This window comes from Daktulosphaira vitifoliae, unplaced genomic scaffold, assembly GCF_025091365.1.
Source record: "Daktulosphaira vitifoliae isolate Bord-2020 unplaced genomic scaffold, ASM2509136v1 Scaffold_3, whole genome shotgun sequence".
Lineage (NCBI taxonomy): Eukaryota > Metazoa > Arthropoda > Insecta > Hemiptera > Phylloxeridae > Daktulosphaira > Daktulosphaira vitifoliae.
The window spans coordinates 18,763,568-18,782,608 of record NW_026099574.1 but is presented as its reverse complement, the minus strand read 5'-3'; the positions used below and the strand labels follow the sequence as shown (position 1 = coordinate 18,782,608).

Below are 19,041 nucleotides of genomic sequence, written 5' to 3'. Positions count from 1 at the left end.
AAGTGCCAGTAGAAGTATGGAAAATATTAGGTGATGTTGGCATAAGGTGGTTGAAGGAACTTTTAAATAAAATCTTATTAAAAGGGAAAATACCAAATGAATGGAGGAATAGTATTGTAGTGCCGATATTTAAAGGTAAAAGAGACATACAGGAGTGTGGAAATTATAGAGGCATAAAGGTTATGAGTCATAGTATGAAAATTTGGAAAAAGATAATAGATAAGAGAGTAAGAAATGAGACATCGGTATCTAAAAACCAGTTTGGATTCATGCCTGTTAAGTCAACAATGGAGCCTGTATTTTGTGTGAGGCAACTAATTGAAAAGTTTAGGGAAAAAAAGAAAAAGCTTTGTATGGTATTTATAAATTTGGAGATCGTGGATAAGATGAGAGAAAATAGACATTGATCATGTTATAAGGAGAGAAGAATCGAAAACCGTAAGAACAGTTGTAGAAATGAATGTTGAAGGAAGAAGAGGTAGAGGAAGACCAAAAAATAGATGGAGAGGTAGCTAATTCGTTTTTTATGACGTTATTCGCGCCCCTGTGCGCTCAGTATATCGCTGTTGGGTCTATATATTTAAATTAATTTATTATTTTCTTTAGAAAATTACTATTTATGCATTGGAAAATTGTTTAGATATTATTTTAAATTATAAAATAAAAAGGACATTGCTACGCGTGCGCTTCACTTATATATACTAATAAGTATATAAATATAATTGTTCGCGCCAAGTGTGAGAGGTGCAGTGGTTGGGTGTGTTCAGCTGGTAGCGCTTGTGCGCTATCAGCTGTTATGATGCCTTATCTGCGGCCCGCGTTGTTCGGTCGTTTTTTTATTCAAAATGTAATGTGTAACTGTTGTTATTATTATACAGTTTAGTTTTAAGTTACATTGGTTTTATTTGAAGTAATTGTTGTTTTGGTATTAATCAGTAAAAACTTTGCTCAATTTTCGTTTTAAAATATATTGTTCATATTATTATTGTAAATTCATATAGTTGTATTCTGTTTTCTTTTTCATTGGTTAGAACNTGGTTGTATCCTGTTTTCTTTTTCATTGGTTAGAACATTATTATAATAAAGCTACAGGTGGCATATCACCTTTATAAATGGTAGTTCATTTTATTCAAGTTATTCAAGCAAAATTAAAAACTAAATGTAAGTAATATGGGTGTTTATATTTATCAATTATTTAATTCAGCAATAATAAAAATTAATGTTGTTATTTAAATTATTTCTTTATATTTATTAAGTTAAACAATCCTATTTTGGATAAACAAAAAATATTTTGCATTTAACAAATTCTAAATTGTATAGGAAATTTTTGTTGATTATTAGTTACCCCTATTTTAAGCCGTACGGCCAAGTTCTGTTACCCATTTATATTTGGGAATTTTTAGAACAGCCCAGGCGGCAACAATAATAACATTTTTACTTGANGCCAAACATTTGGTGACCTCGACGTGATAGTGGTGCATTTTAAGTTGCGTCACGCACAGATAAGGGGCAAATTTTGGCTAATCTTGTTCAAACAAAATATATCATTAATTCATTTAATTAAATTAATTAGATAATTGTATATATACAAAAAAAAAAAAAAAAGGGAACAATAATAAAGTAGTTAAACTATAATTTTTATTTAAGGATATCTATTTATTTTCTTTCAAATTACTTAGTTCATTATTACCTATATTATTCACTAAACTTGTATTTTTTATTTGTGAAATAAGTACTTTGTACATTTATTTGCTGTAAAGTGTGTGGTAAAAAATATTCTGGTGGCATAGCGGTAAGTTGTTAGTTATAAGTTTAATATTAGGTAGCCATCCGCCCACACTTAGTATTTATTTCATTTAGTATTTGTTTATTTCATTATGCAAGATCCATCTACACCTACCCTTTTGTTACCACCTGCACCTCCATCATCTACACTTCGGCCACTCATTCGTAGAAGGGCTTCTACCAAAGCTTCTATTTCTTTTATTCAAAAGTTGGTTGAGAGATATGATCCAGCCGTTCACAGCCTTCGACAAATCAAGACAAGATTAAATTCATTGCAAGAACACTGGTCTACATTCATAGAAACCCATAATGAAATATCTGACCTAGAACAGGGCTTCAAAGAAGAGAATGAGTATTTACTGCTCGAAGATCAAATCTGTACTTTAAAGGCCACTATGGTGGACTTATTGGACAAATCTGCGGTCACTGAAGTCATAAGTACTTCTAATTCAACGCAAGCATCTCACATTGAATCTATGAGACTCCCTGCAATTGATCTACCAAAGTTTAGTGGAGATCTTCGCGATTGGCCAGATTTTATCAATACATTTAATGCTTTGTTTCACGATAATTTAAAAATAACTGATGTACAACGATTTCATTATTTAAAGTCAAGCTTAACTGGAACTGCTTCAGATGTCATTAAAAACTACTCAATCACTTCTGCCAACTATCAAGAGGCTTATTCTGAATTAGTCAGACAGTATGAAAACAAAGGGCTCACTATACAAACTCACATAAGAGCATTACTTCATTCTCCAAAAGTGCATCAAGCTTCAGCTGTAGAATTACGGAAATTGCATCATCATATTGCTTCACATGTTCGTGCACTAAAAGCACTCGAGCAGCCAGTTCAGCATTAAGATGCCTGGCTAGTAAGTCTTATTTGTAGTCAGTTAGATGCCACTACTGCCGGCAAATGGCAACTGCAACAAACAAATAATGAATTGCCCACTTATGCAGCAATAGAATCATTTTTAGCAAAACGTATTTCTGCCTATGAAGTTGGTGCTATTTCTAATTATGTAGAAAAGAGTATTCGGTCTAAAAATATGAGTATCAATAACAAGACTTTCTTTACTCGTCCTAGTGAGCAAAATTCAATGAAGTGTCCACTTTGTACAGGTGCCAACCGCATATATGCATGCATGTGAAAAATTTACTCAGATGCCAATTTCTGAACGACAAGCCACAGTTATGCGTTTAAAGTTGTGCTTTAATTGTTTAAATTTGTGTCATCAAGTAAAATCTTGTAAATATCCTAGTTGTCCGAAATGTAATAAGCGACATAATTCAAAACTGCACGAGGAATCTGCATCTTCCGTTACCAACGAAGATTACCATAATGAGCAAACTAACATTCAAGGGGGCTCTGCGGTTCTTTATACTGAAAGTGTGGGTATTGCTAAAAATCAAAGTAGTGTAATGTTAGCTACTGTCTTGATTTATGTGAATGATAGTGTGGATCAACGTCATTTATGTCGTGCCGTTCTAGACTCGGGATCTCAATTGAATTTCATAACTCAGTCCTGTGCCAAGAAGCTTAACTTATCTTTGTCTGACCTTACATTTAATATCGTTGGAGTTTCATCTATGTCATCGACAGCCAAACGTCTCAATACAACAACAATTTTGTTTAGACTTGGCAATTACCAATATAATGTTAATTTTTACTCAGTACCAATAATTGTCAACGCCTTACCTTCACAGTATGTTAATAGGAATTCAGTGATCATACCTGATCATATTAAGCGACATTTGGCAGACCCACAATTTCACCAGCCAGGGCCCATTGATATATTAATAGGAGCGGATGTATTTTTTGACTTCTGGCTTAGTGAAAAATATTCGCTTCCTCACAGTACTATACTTCATCAAACCAAATTTGGTTGGGTAGTTGAAGGGAAATGGCCTGGTATGGCCACAATTTCATTACAATCTAATTCATGTATGCTTAATGAACCTGCCTGTTTATTTTCAACTACTAAGTTGGCTCAGCGTACCCAAGAAGAAAAGGCAGCTGAGGAGCATTTCAGCACAACACATAGTCGTAATGCTGATGGTCGGTTTATGTTAAGGCTCCCATTCATGCAAAGTCCATCGCTTTTGGGTGATTCTTTTAGCATGGCACAGAGACGGTTTTTTAATTTAGAACGACGATTAATTAAAAATCCTACCCTAGCTAAACAATATGATGATTTTATGAAGGAATATTTAGTTATGGACACATGGAACCCGCTGAACCTATTAATGATGAACCTGTTTATTACTTGCCTCATCATGCAGTCTTTAAACATGATAGTACAACCACCAAAATTAGGGTAGTCTTTGATGGCTCAGCTACTACTACATCAGGGTTATCTTTAAGTGATATATTATTAGAGGGACCAAAGGTACAATTTGACATCTTTCATATATTATTACGTTTTCGTTTGCATCCTATTGCTATTACAGCGGATGTGGCTAAAATGTACAGGCAGATTTTGTTACATATTAGAGACTGTAACTTACAGAGGATACTTTATCGTTCCCAACCTGTTGAACCATTACATGAATTTAATCTTCGATCTATTACTTATGGTACGAAAAGTGCTTCATTTTTAGCTACCCGCTGCCTAACTCAAATATCACAAGAATTGCCTTGCACCATAACCCGTCGGATAATAACTGAAGATTTTTATGTGGACGACCTAATCAGTGGTGGAAGTACCGAGGAAGAATGTTATACCATTTACGAAAGGCTCTATTTAACGTTAGAAAAGTTTGGTTTTCCTTTGCATAAATGGTGCTGCAGTTCCCAGGCCGTTATAGATAGATTTTCGAAGGCAGAAAGGGACCCTAATTTTATGGTAGAATTAAAGGATAACGAAGTTATAAGTGCTCTTGGCTTATTGTGACAACCGTCATCGGATAGTTTCAAATTTATTATGAAAGATTGATTACAATCACATACTATGACTAAAAAAAGTTTATTGTCAGATATAGTGTTTATGACCATATTGGTTTAATTTCACCTGTTCTAATTAAGGGTAACATTTTCATTTAACAATTGTGGAGCTTAAAAATAGATTGGGATGAAACGTTGTCAGAAAATTTAAAATTCCGCTGGATACAGTTTTATTAAAAGTTAAAACTGTTAAGTAATTTAAATATACCTAGAAACGTAATAAGTACTGAAGGCTGTGGTATACAATTACATGGATTTTGTGATGCTTCACAAATGTATAATTGTACACTTCTAAATCAAGAGTAGCTTCTCTTAAGGCATCAACAATTTCTAGGCTTGAATTTTGTGGTGCGCTACTGTTAGCAGAACTTTTAGTTGAGGTTCAGAAAGAGTTGACGAAGTTAAATTTTGTTATTCCGCAACGAGATGTATATTTATGGACCGATTCAACTATTGCGCCGCCTTACCAATGGCCGTTGGTTCGAGTGTCTACTGTTCATCCAGGAACCGATGGAATTGTCCGTGCCGTTACTGTGAGAAATTCTGGCGGAACAGAGTTTAAACGTCCTGTGGTAAAACTGGCTTTTCTACCTACTGCTGATTATAATGAAATGGATGAACATAACCCCCTATAATATTGTTATCCCATTAATTAGTTGCCTAATATTGTGATATGGCCTAATATATGTAGTATTTTTATGAAGTTGTAAAAAAAAATCAATTATATTTTGAATGTGTTATAGTAATTAATTAATTTGTATTTTAAATAATCAATGTATTCGTATTATTAATATTATTCATAATTAATGTAATTAATATGCATTATTTGTATTTTTATGTGTTTTCGAAGTAAATTTTACTTATTTAGTTCATTAATTATTTTATATGTTTTTTGAATAATTATTTTCAACTGTTAGTCATAAATTACTTCAGTTTCTATATATGTGATTTAAACTTAGAAATTTATATGAGCCATGTAATTTTTTTTTTTTTCAATATTTGTTATTAGAAACTGAAAGATGAGTTCATTGTTGTATAAATCTTAGTTGTTATATTACCAATTTAAATGTTCAATGTTAACTATTTATAGTTCTTCAGATAAATTCATTAGTTATACTTTGTTATTTTATGTATTTTGGTTTGAAAGGCTCTGCGACCTTTCAAAGGGGGGTGCATGTTCGCGCCAAGTGTGAGAGCTGCAGTGGTTGGGTGTGTTCAGCTGGTAGCGCTTGTGCGCTATCAGCTGTTATGATGCCTTATCTGCGGCCCGCGTTGTTCGGTCGTTTTTTTATTCAAAATGTAATGTGTAACTGTTGTTATTATTATACAGTTTAGTTTTAAGTTACATTGGTTTTATTTGAAGTAATTGTTGTTTTGGTATTAATCAGTAAAAACTTTGCTCAATTTTCGTTTTAAAATATATTGTTCATATTATTATTGTAAATTCATATAGTTGTATTCTGTTTTCTTTTTCATTGGTTAGAACATTATTATAATAAAGCTACAGGTGGCATATCACCTTTATAAATGGTAGTTCATTTTATTCAAGTTATTCAAGCAAAATTAAAAACTAAATGTAAGTAATATGGGTGTTTATATTTATCAATTATTTAATTCAGCAATAATAAAAATTAATGTTGTTATTTAAATTATTTCTTTATATTTATTAAGTTAAACAATCCTATTTTGGATAAACAAAAAATATTTTGCATTTAACAAATTCTAAATTGTATAGGAAATTTTTGTTGATTATTAGTTACCCCTATTTTAAGCCGTACGGCCAAGTTCTGTTACCCATTTATATTTGGGAATTTTTAGAACAGCCCAGGCGGCAACAATAATAACATTTTTACTTGATACAGTACTAACAGGCACATTGACAAAAAATATACTAACAGGAATAATACAAATTGTTTGTTGCACTGGTGTTTTTGCGTGTAAGAATAGCAAAAATTATAAGGAATCTATATGAAATCTATTAAATTTAAACTGTAAAAACAGTTATAGAAATGAATGTTGAAGGAATGAAGGTAGCGGAATACTAAAGAAGAGATGGAGAGATGTTTTGAATGCGATATAAGGACGTCTGATGTGAGCGTAGAGGATGTGGGAGATCGTATCAAGTGGAAGTTTAGGATAAGGGTGGGCGACCCCAAGTAGTTGGGATTAAGGAGAGGAAAAAGAAGACATAACTTTTAGCATATAAAAATATGTTTACCTTTTCTAATAGAAAATTCAAAATTAGATCTTGAATTAAAAAATTTGGTAGTAAAAAATATTATTGTAGGATACACATCGGTCGAATGTGCTGTCGAGAATTTGTGTTGTGATTAATTAGGCTATTGTTGTGCTACACCGAGTTGTCGGTCTTCTCTTTATGTCTTTATTGTCGCCGCTATCTTAGCATATTTTAACTACAAGCTCTATTACGCTTGCGAGTCAGTATTAGTTTTGTATTCGTTTTGTTGTAAAAGTAAAACACCACCTTTGCGATTGTCGCACCCTTGTGCGCTCAGTATATCGCCGTTGGGTCTATATATTTTCTGAGATACATCTGTTGGGTACGCATTACGAGAGGGCGTTTTGCTACATCGTATTTCTATGACTGATAACGTCTCTCGCACTACCACCACTAGTTGTGTGAGCGATTCATTGCGTTGGATGATTACGTGCGCGATTGATGTAAAATCCTTTAAATCGTAGTGTATGTGGTGTTGTTACTGTTTTGGCCCTTGTTAAAGTGTTCCATAAGGCTTTTCGTGAATAATAGTTTTTTTTATATATAGACAATCGCTATTTATAATTATAATTTATTATAATAAGACATTTATAATTTATTGTTTGTTTATATCAGCGACATAGCAGCATTAGTATTAAGTGTCCCCCTATCCACATTGATGTATATACGATTTTATGATTCATGTATATATATTATGATTGTTATAATTATATATTGTAAAATTAATTCTAAATTTATTCATACAGTCTACTCACCTTATTCCTTATCCTCGACATAGCCAAAGACTTAAGACAAAATAAAACTATTAACGTTAACAAACCCGCGTGAATACCACCAGGCTAGTTGGGTTCATTCAACTTATATTATTTAAAATTAAAAATATATTTAAAATATTAGTTTAAAACTAATTACACTATACTGCGCTTCAAACCCGAGGTCCTACGAGTTTCGAGTTGTCCTTATAAGTAGACCATAGATTACGATAGAAGTAGCCAGCTACGCCTAGCACGATAAGTGTTTTGTAGGAAAATTATTACATCACAATTAGTGTAACATAAATACATCAGAGGCACCTTGATTCATTTCAAATTTTTTTTTTGTAATATTTAATTTCTCTTTTGCAGTTTTGCGACTTATTTTTTAACATATCATTAACAGCTTTCATTTTTTTTACTTGAGCTTGAGTAAATAGTTACGTCTGCATACCGTGAATTTCCGTCGATATCCATTATTATTTTCATTTTATTGAAATATGATCTGTTGCACGCAGGACCGACTTAATAATTATTTTTTTAAAAACACTTATCAGTCGACCGAATGTCCACGGCATGTATTGTGAACAATTTATAAACAAAATTATATAACAAATATTACACGTTAACGTAGAAGCGAGAGCAAAACAAGCATGTTGCTTGTTTGAATATCAAATAGCAACTGTCAAATTAAAATAGTTTCCTAAAAATGTGTGTTTTATCAAATTTTAATAACTGGGTTGCTAAGTGCAAAAATATTTGTAATAATTTCTAAGTAAAATTTTAAAACATGATAATTATCTCCTTTTTAAAATTGATATTGGAAAGAATAGCTAGAACAAGATTGGACTTGAAATCTACTACCATACAGAAACAACTACAAACATACAGTACAAACGGCACAGAATGCAGATTTGAAACTGTTTATACTAGAGATTACAGAAATGTTGATTAGCCTGTAGAGATAAATAGATAATTTTTTAAAATTTTAGGTGATCGATTATTTTTAATAAAAATTGAAGATGATGCAATTTGGAAAAAATTTGAACTGCACAGTCTGAGTGAAAGACAGTATGAGTGAATTGAAGCAAGATAGAGAAGAAATCATTGAGCAAAGAAGGGAACAGAGTAGGTTATATACAAGGTGTGTTCAGAAAACAACAGGTTTTGATTTTTGAAAAAAATATTTATTCTTCTACATTAATGTTGTCGCTTTTAAAAAAGTCTCCATTAGATACTATATTATAGATATTATGCTTCTTTTAATCCTCAAAACACTTCTCAAACTCGATCTTTGGGATGGCCTTCAGCTCATTCTGCGATGCACTTTTAGTTTCATCTATGCTTGTAAAACGATGACCCTTTAAGGTTCTCTTTATTTTTCTAAATAGAATATAGTCACACGAAGCCATATGCTGGCGAATATGGAAGCATCGTTACAGTATTGTTTTTGGCCAAAAATTCACAAACAAGCAATCAAGTGTAAGCAAGTGCATTATCGAGGTACAAAAACAATGAACTATTTTACCACAAATCCGGACATTTTTTTCGGATTGCTTCACGCAAACGACGTTGAACTTGTAGGTAATATTCCTTATTGACTGTTTGACCTCATTCGAAGAATTATAATGCATAATGCCAATAAAATCAAAGAACACAGTGAGCATAACCTTCACGTTCAATTGAACTTGTCGAGCTTTTACAGTCTTGGTGATCCAGAATGCTTACACTGGGACAACTGAGTCTTAGTTTCAACGTCGTATCGATAAATTCATGTTTAGTCACCTGTTATAACACATATCAGTAATTCTGCATCGTCATTGATTTCATTGAGAGACTCCTGAGCAACTACCATTCGCCCCTATTTTTATTTAGTTATTCTAAAGCATGTATTTTGTTAAAGTGAATTGCATATGTAAAAAAAAATTTTGGAATTATGTGAATGCAATCGTGATACATATGCTACTGTAGTTAATGTTTTAGTTGTTATAAATTTGTGTTATCTAGGAGGAGTACTGTGATATATTGTACCGAAGGAAACACTGTATCAAATATTATTAACCTGAATGTATGATGTAGCCTCTAAATATTACTAATCATGTGTTATTCTATGATTAAAGAAATAATGTGATTGCATATTATTCATATATGAAAAATACTAAATTAATTAAATATCAAAGTGTATTCAGCAAATCGCTGTTTATTATAATTACATTATATTATTATAATTATACAATTGTTACACTTAAAATCTTATTATACCATCGATTTTATCGTGAAAAAATAGATAAGGTTGTATTATATCATTACTCAATTATTTCAAAATAAAATAATACTGGAAAAAATATATAAAAAAACTAATATTTTTTTTTGTATTACCAGAAATTTGTTCGCTTATATTTACTCCAAATATACAATATTAACATTTTTAAAATCCTTATAAAATTATCTATTTGTTAATTAAAGTTTTATAATTGTAATGATAGTAGTTGCTGTGTAAAAATGACACAAAATTAATTTAAGGGACACAATATTTCAACATTGAAAATTGGCGTAGAACCATTTATTCTCACTAGTAAACAAGTGTATCGCACAAAAAGTAAATGCTAGAATAATGCATTAAATCCAATTAATTAACTAGTGTCCAATAGCTTAGTTGGCGATACGCTGAAAAAAATAAGTGGGTACTCGGACGATGTGTGTGATAAGGTGTCACGAAGATGACTTCATTGTATATTTATTTTATACAAATATAAAATATACAATTGTTGGATTTNTGTGGATCGCCATCAGCTGTATAGTAATTGTTGGATTTTGTACAGAGGTGTATGTAAGCTGTGTTAGTCAGGCAAACTACCATGTACACGTAGTATTACGACAGCTGACAATGGAAGCGCGGGACGCGGGTCTCCGTGTATCATATGGAACAACGCGGGACCGTGTCAGTAAGTTAAACCAAAAAAGTTATATTTGCAAGTTAAGCCTTTTTTTTTTTTTGAAAAATAACACTCAAACTCAACTTTAAAGATACAAAAAAACGATTAAACTTGATATACTAGTTCCATAACTCAAATTAAACATCATGAAATAATATTAGAACAGCTAAAAAATAAAAAAATATTTTGTTATGTCGATTTTACTGTGTAATTATCGCTTAATTACTAATTAGTAATCTCAAAAATGAAATTTGATATCAAAAAACATCCAAAGCCAGATCCGGATTCAGCGTTAAAATTCCTTATTTAATGCATAGAAAAATTGTAAACCATATTTTTTCTATGTAATTAACCAAGAGATTCTTTATACGGTATTCCCCTATTTATGTCGCTAAGATGTTGTCGCAAACAACCAAAAAGTAAATAAGGGATATCTATTGCGGGTAAATACTTTTACTTCGCGTTCGTGGAAACTCGCAGAGTAGTTGTATGAAAATGTGGCAAAAAGATAGGCATAAACGTAGATATACTTAAAATATTGACCTTACAGGTAATAAAATAATTCCTAAATTACTTGATAATTATTATATTTTGCACTTTGGGCATTTTTCAATTTATGTTATTATGGTTGTTTTTTTAAATTATAAATTTATAGTTATAATGAGTTAGTTGATAACATGTTATTATTGACCTTAAATAAATTTGATAATAAATTCAATCTTTTCATTTAAATACATACTTTATTAATAACAAGTTTTACTGCGCAATTCTTTTTAATTATTTATATTTAGTTTATTTAAAATACAGAGTGATCCGTTTATTATAAATCACTCAATTACTCGTAGAATAAAAATAATATATATTTTTTTATACTCTTATTTATATATCGTTCTTAAATTACTGACTATAAAATACTTTTAAATTCATTCCTATACCTTATAAGGGTATCAACTTCATATTTCAAACGGTAACATGTAGTTTTAATTTTTAATAGAGATTTATTATTATTATTTTACAATGCTGAGATTTTATTATTAAATTATTTTTTTATCAGTTATAATACTTAAAAGTTTCAATTTTGGAGTTAAAATACATAAATAACACACGAGTGATCACAAATACTGTTAGCTAATTACTTCGTTACGACATTGTTATTCACAGTTATGAAGCGTTATTGCCAATTACAACACTATTGGGTGATAACATCAAGATAGTTTTAAGACACAGTGTTGCAACTAAAGGCTTAAAATTAACATACAATTCTTTCTAAATATGAAAAACATGTTTATTTACAACCGGTTAAATCATAATTGACAATAAATGCTACGTATCTTTTGAATAGATCCATCATAAACAAACATGTATAATATTAAATGTATTTTAACTAAAAGGTTCGAAAGTTTAAAATGTCATATGTAATAAACATTTAAAATTATATTAAAAATGCAAACCCCATTTATTCTTATAGAAACCTCAAACATTTATTGAATTCAAAACATGTTTTCCCATTTGAAAAAACAAATAGATACTCGAGTTAAGTTAAATAAAAAAAGTAATGAATGAAAAAAAGTATTACATAACTAGTAATTAGAGAACAATATGTAACTATAAGTATGAAAAAAAATTTAATTATTTTTATTCTGCAAGTAATTAAGTGGGTTAAGAATCATAACTTATGATAAAAAGGTTACTTTGTGTGATTAACATACTTAGGATATTTAACGAAAAATATTTATTGGATCAAAAATTATTAGATTTGTCAAAATATCGTAAACTGAACACTCTGTATTAATAAAGCAGAAGATACTATGAATTCAACATAGTTAAAACTAGTTTATGTGTTTTGGTAGGCACTTATCACCTTATAGGCACAGTTAGAATAAAAAATTTATAAAGGAATAAGTTCCATTTCACCTAAAATTATACTTGTAATGTATGAAATTGTTTTTATATAGAAATACTATATATATTATATATGAAATAGGATATTTTTTTTTGAGTTTCCAATAATATTTAAAATATATTTTAAACAAGTTTTAAATCAAATAAATAATATTTTATTTTTATCACTTAGTTTAATTTATATTAATTGGAAATATTTTATAAAGAACTTAATTATTATTAATACATTCATTTTATTTTAATTTTTTAAGAGATGGTTATACTGTTTAGNTTAAACTATAATACCAATTTAAAATTTCAAACATAAATATTTTGTTTTATTTTATATCTCTCCCTTTGGACAGGTTTAGGATCAGATTTATAAAAAAATATATCAAAGGATAGGTAAAGAAATCAAGCATCTATTAAAAAAAAAATTATATTGATTTGTTTAATTTTGAAAAAGTTATGGCAGTTTAAAAAAAAAAAAATTTCGAAAATTAGTGACTTTTAAATTTGTAATTTTTTTGGAGGTTTCCCCCATTTACGAGGAACGAGGTAATTTTTTTCAATTTTTGAGGTAAATGCCTTCGACTAGATACGATTTGTGATCTTTTAACGTATCGTTGAAAGAAATTGGTTTGGTGAGAGCTGAGAAAAAGTGGTAACAGACACAAAAAAAAACACATCATAGTAAAATCAATACCTTCTTAGCTTCACATCGAAGCTAAAAGTAAAACAATATACAAAATTTATTGTTCGCAGAGAGAAAATGCATTTGACTGTCAAAAAAAGTATTTAATGTTATGCTAAGGCAAAACATTTTTCAGAATTACAGCCAACCAACACTACTTCGTTCGATATATAAAAAAGATATGGATTATCAATTTTTTTTTTAATTGTTTTTTATATGGATAATGGATAATAATAATGTATAATGATTACATTGTAAAATTTTAATATCTTTTTAATAGCTTGGATTAGATATTTGCAAACTAAATTATTACTTTAGCTTTAAAATAATTGATTTTTTTATCAAAAAATATTAAGATAATTATAAAATAAAAAATGTTTATAATTTAAACACAAAAGTTTTAATTTAGAAATAANAAGTTATGCTAAGGCAAAACATTTTTCAGAATTACAGCCAACCAACACTGCTTCGTTCGATATATAAAAAAAGATATGGATTATCAATTTTTTTTTTAATTGTTTTTTATATGGATAATGGATAATAATAATGTATAATGATTACTTTGTAAAATTTTAATATCTTTTTAATAGCGTGGATTAGATATTTGCAAACTAAATTATTACTTTAGCTTTAAAATAATTGATTATTTTATCAAAAAATATTAAGATAATTATAAAATAAAAAATGTTTGTAATTTAAACACAAAAGTTTTAATTTAGAAATAAATTGCGAACTTAACAATTTTTTTATTTTTTAGGGTGTTTTATAATGTTTGTAATAGCAATTTAAAGTGTTTTCAATGTTTGAATGATTTAGATTATTAAAAGGTCTTAATATTTTATATGTCTAAATTGATAAAAGTTTATTGTTGTACCGTTTGTTGCATATTAAATTAAAAAATAAAAACAAAATTTAGCCAATTATTTTCTCAATTAAATTAATGTATCAATATAATGGGCGAACGTGATAAAATTTTCAATACTCGGCGTGGATTAAAGTCTTAATTAACATTAGTGGCTTGATATAAATACTGCTGAAAAAAACATTTCTAACGTTTTAAGTTTTTATAAATAAATTGCCTCTCTTTTAATAAGTTATAATAATTAATATTTTCTTTTACATTAAAAAAAAAGTCTGTTAATATGAAATATTGTCGTCTACATGAATGTATTTCCTATTATTTTTTAGTCATATTTTTGTTTAGTATAAGTTCTGCAACAGTTGTAAAGTTTCCTGATAAATTTTTATTTGGTGCTTCATCAAGCGCTTATCAAATAGAAGGTGGTTGGGATGAAGATGGTAAGTAAAAACGAATGTCAGAAAAATTATTTTTCTGAAAATTAAAGCCTTTAAAATAAAGAAGATCTTGTTTTATTTAAAAAAAGTAGATTTTATTATTTTAAAAATTTGTAAACATCATCGAATGATATAATATACTTATAAATATTCTTTGTTTAATAATCAATATTCTATTTATTATTATATTGTAAATATAATTAAGTATAGAGTAATTTAAAAAATAAATAAAATTATTATAAATAAGTAATTAAAAGTAATAATAAATTATATTAAGATAATACTTTTTTAATGCTAACATAATTATTTGGATAAACACTCATTATCACATAATTGGATGACATAAGAATAAATATTCTTTTAAAAAATTGGTAATTTAAATAATTATTTTAATATCAAGATAAACTATCATTTAATTCGTGATTTTCATCAATTAATTTCTAAAAAAAAAAAATACCACAAATAAGTGATTAAAAAAAATAGTAAATCAAATTATTTGGAATACTTTTGAAAAGTATTTTTTTTGTATTAAAATAAAAATATTAGAATAAGAATTTTAAATATATTTTAAAATTATTTTTACTATAGTTGAATTTTATAAATTAGTAATTATTTAAAAAATTAAAGAAATAATGATAGTACTCATGATGTATGTTTGTTTAATAACGATGGTTTAACCGTTGATAACTTCTAGATAAAAAGAGAAAAATCAGATCCAGTTAATGTTTTAAATTATAAATGTATAATGTATTATCGTGTTCTAAAAATAGTGGTATGGAATTAGAAATATTTAGGGTCTTAAATGAAGGTTACAGAGGAAAAATAGTAGTAGTTTATTTTTTCGATATTCATTTTATGGTTTATTTTTGATAGCACCTTAGCAGTAGTATAAAGGAATTAAATGTTTTCGTGAAAAATGTTCAGTTTTTTAATATAAAAGTGTCTACTTATATTTTATTATTAAAAGAATAGTAATTTATAACTTTTTTGTTCTTTGAAAAAATTTTCAGAAATGGATAACTACAGTATTTTTTTTGAACCCTTCAGATATTAGGCTACAAAAGCTGTTGCGCTCAATTAGTTTACTTTTTAATATAATAAATTGGTTTTTGTAGTTGGGAACTCATTTTATAAATATTATCTTAATTATTTCAATGTAATAAAACTAATTAGTTTTAACGAATTATTTCATATTTTAGGAAAAAGTAAAAGTATTTGGGATGGAATATATCATAGCAGCAATAACGAGACAGTTCAAAAATATTATTCAATACCATTTAGTAAACATGCGTTCAAATTTCTTAAGAACTATAAAGTTAAATTTATAGGCATGCAAAAAAATAATTTATTTTTCAAAAATTTATCACCTCTACCGATTCCTATGTTTCATAGTCCTAATGAAGATGATAACGTATTATTAAATGGAGACGTTGCATGTGACTCATATCATAAATATAAAGAAGACATAAAAATACTCAAAGAACTAGGAGTATGTTTAGTTTTGATAAAATCTTATAAAATTAATTTATTATTTTACAATTTTAATGTTAATACCAAATTATTTAAATTAATTAATTAATTTAAAATAAAATTTCAGGTAAAAGTATATCGTTTTTCATTGAGTTGGCCAAGAATTTTACCACTAGGGCATGATCATGAACAAAACCAAGCGGGTATTGATTATTACCATAAAGTGATAGATTTGCTACTTCAAAACAATATCGAGCCTTTGGTAAGTATATTTAATAACTTACATTTTAATTCTATACATAAATAATAATAAAATGGTTAACTATAACAATCCGATATACAATTTATTGGTAAAAAATGACCATTTCCTTGAATACAAAGAGTTAACTTAATGGATAATAATCAACTTGTTGTAGTCTAATAACCAAAATACAAGATCTAAATTTAGTTTACTGATGCATATCAAAGATTTTAATAGGAACATAGATGGCGCTGCTGTTAGAATCACCTTATATACATATTATATGAGCATTAAACAAAATATGTTTAAATAATTACACTACATTAACAAAAATTCATTATTGTTTTTATAGATTACTATATATCACTGGGACTTACCAGAATCACTTCAAGTTCTTGGCGGTTGGGCAAATGATAATATTATAAGATATTATGTGAACTATGCAAATTTCGTATTTAAGACTTATGGAAATAAGGTAAATTAATTAAAATTTAGAATCTATAATTGACTTACCATTTCATATTTCATTTTAGCTAATTGATTTTTTATGACATCAATATTCGCAGGTACACAACATTGTTATTATCAATGGTAATAAGGCACATTGTTGTGAGTTTATAAATACACTAACTGATAATATAAAAAGTATCAATATCTATTGATAGTCATAATTGATAATAAACAATCCGTGACTATGATAGCAATTTCATAAAAAACCAATTAGCTACCTGTATTCCCTTGTGTATTATACTTGTATATTAACACAAAAAATTTGAAACTTTAAATGTTTATATCTAATAAACAAATAAAATTATATTAAAAATTCAAATGCTGTTTATTATTAAATTAAAAACTCAAACATTTTATTAAATTCAAAATATGTGTTCCCATTTAAAAACACAAAGTTGATACCCTTACAAGGCATAAGGGGTGAACTTAAAAAGTATTACATAGTTAATAATTCAAGAATAATGTTTAACTAAAGATAACTAAAAAAAAAAAATGTTTAAATTATATTTATTTTATAAGTAATTGAGTGGGTTATGATAAAAAAATCACTCTGTATATAATCAACAAGGCATAAGATCTTAAGTAATTAAATTTGGTGAATATTTTTTTGTCGCTACTTTAAACCAAAGTATAATTAAAAAATGAAAAAAAAAATGTTGTGGTCGACCTGTTTTATAACGCCATAAAGAAAATAGGAAAATTAAATGATAACATTTAAACATGAGTTTAAAACACTCTAGTTTCACTGTTTTTTTTTACGTCTATTATTAAACTTCGATAATAAAAAACAGCTATAATTTAAAATTCTAAAAAAATACCAATTTAGAATACATACAATAAATAATTGACCAATGTATCAAGATGGTGTATTCAATATTGGAATAGATATTGTTATTCAAAGTAAAAAATAAGTATAGTTATAATAAAAAAAAAATTAATTTTAATCACATCAAGCTTTTCAACTTTTTTTAAACTTATTTGAATTAATTCTATTTATTTGAAACTAATAATTTAAAAAAATAAAATAAAATTATGAGTAGAAAAGAACTATAACCATTTGAACTATAACTATTTTTATTTATTTATATAAATAAAAAAAACCCACCACACTGTGCACTTGGCATAGATAGGACAAATACAGATGATATATGAGGGTGATTAAAATCACAAGAAACGTTTTGATGCAAATCCGTAGATAGTGTTCATTTTAAGAAATTGGTGGTTTATTCCAAAAGCAAAAGTTAATGTTTCGTGGAAAAATTGCTATTTTAAAAACCCCTGTGGGGAAGTAAAGGGTCAGATTTTCAAAAAATTTATATTATGTGAATAGGANTCAGATTTTCAAAAAATTTATATCATGTGAATAGGAAATATGTAAGGTATTTATATAAAAAAACTATTTTGATTCATTTATTTTTCAAAAAGTTGGCAGCTTTAAGTACCAAAAAATAACATACCAATAGAAGGTGGTTTTTTTCAAAATTTACATTTTTTGTTTAATTACGAGGTATGTCAAAAAAGTTCCCGGACACTGGGGAAAATCGTGCTTTATTATAAAAATTAAGTTACAATAACTTTATCCCCTTCAAAGTATTCCCCCCTGGCACTAATGCACTGGTGCATTCTTTTTTTCCAGTTATCGAAACATTTTTGCCAGTCATTTTGTGGCATGCTGTACAGTAGCCGTGCCGATTCTTGTTTGATCTCTTCCAAACCCCCCAAATGTGTTCCCCTCATCAAATCTTTCAGTTTATCAAACAAAAAAAAGTCACAGGGTGCAAGGTCCGGTGAATAGGGCGGATGTGGTAGCACTGTCGTTTGGTTTTTGGGCAAAAAATCTTGCACAATGAAGGACCGGTGTGCTGGCGCATTGTCTTGATGGAGAACCCAAGAGTTGTCTTTCCACAATTCTGGCCTCTTCTTCCTTATGCGCTCCCTTAAACGTTGCATAGTCTCAAGGTAGGCTTGTCCAGTGATTGTGTGACCCTTTGGAGTCCATTCCAGGAGTACCACGCCGCGGCAGTCGAAAAAAACAGTGGCCATCACCTTCACTTCTGATTTGCTTTTGCGCGCTTTTTTTTACTCTTGGTTCATCAGGTGTTAGCCACACCATGTCAGCCCGTTTTTTGACGAGGTCATACTCAAAAAATCCAACTCTCGTCACCTGTGATTACTCGAGACAAAATGTTGTCGCTCTCCTCAGCTTCCAGCCAGTCCCTGCAGATTTCAACGCGGTTTCGTTTTTGATCGTCCGTCAACACTCGCGGAACCATGTGTGGAGACACCTTTC

General features: G+C 28.6%; 3 protein-coding genes across 3 annotated transcripts in view; all 3 read left to right on the top strand.

Annotated features, from left to right (window-relative positions):
• Nucleotides 1–1,877: 1,877 nt before the first annotated feature.
• Nucleotides 1,878–2,648, top strand: LOC126902074 (uncharacterized). Its single transcript, XM_050679095.1, has one exon. It carries the CDS (start codon nt 1,878–1,880, stop codon nt 2,646–2,648), a length of 771 nt encoding a protein of 256 aa, XP_050535052.1.
• A 277-nt stretch (nt 2,649–2,925) lies between these two features.
• Nucleotides 2,926–5,367, top strand: LOC126902072 (uncharacterized). The gene is made up of 3 exons (XM_050679093.1): nt 2,926–3,923; nt 4,004–4,678; nt 5,034–5,367. Exons 1-3 carry the CDS (start codon nt 2,926–2,928, stop codon nt 5,365–5,367), a joined length of 2,007 nt encoding a protein of 668 aa, XP_050535050.1.
• Nucleotides 5,368–14,284: 8,917 nt separating this feature from the next.
• The window catches only part of LOC126902379 (myrosinase 1-like), a 21,072-nt gene continuing 16,315 nt past the window's right edge, over nt 14,285–19,041 (top strand). The window contains exons 1-4 of the mRNA XM_050679572.1: nt 14,285–14,533; nt 15,730–16,019; nt 16,128–16,262; nt 16,594–16,716. Coding sequence (XP_050535529.1) covers nt 14,377–14,533; nt 15,730–16,019; nt 16,128–16,262; nt 16,594–16,716 — 705 coding nt within the window. The 5' untranslated portion in view covers nt 14,285–14,376. The remainder of the gene's footprint in view (nt 14,534–15,729; nt 16,020–16,127; nt 16,263–16,593; nt 16,717–19,041) is intronic.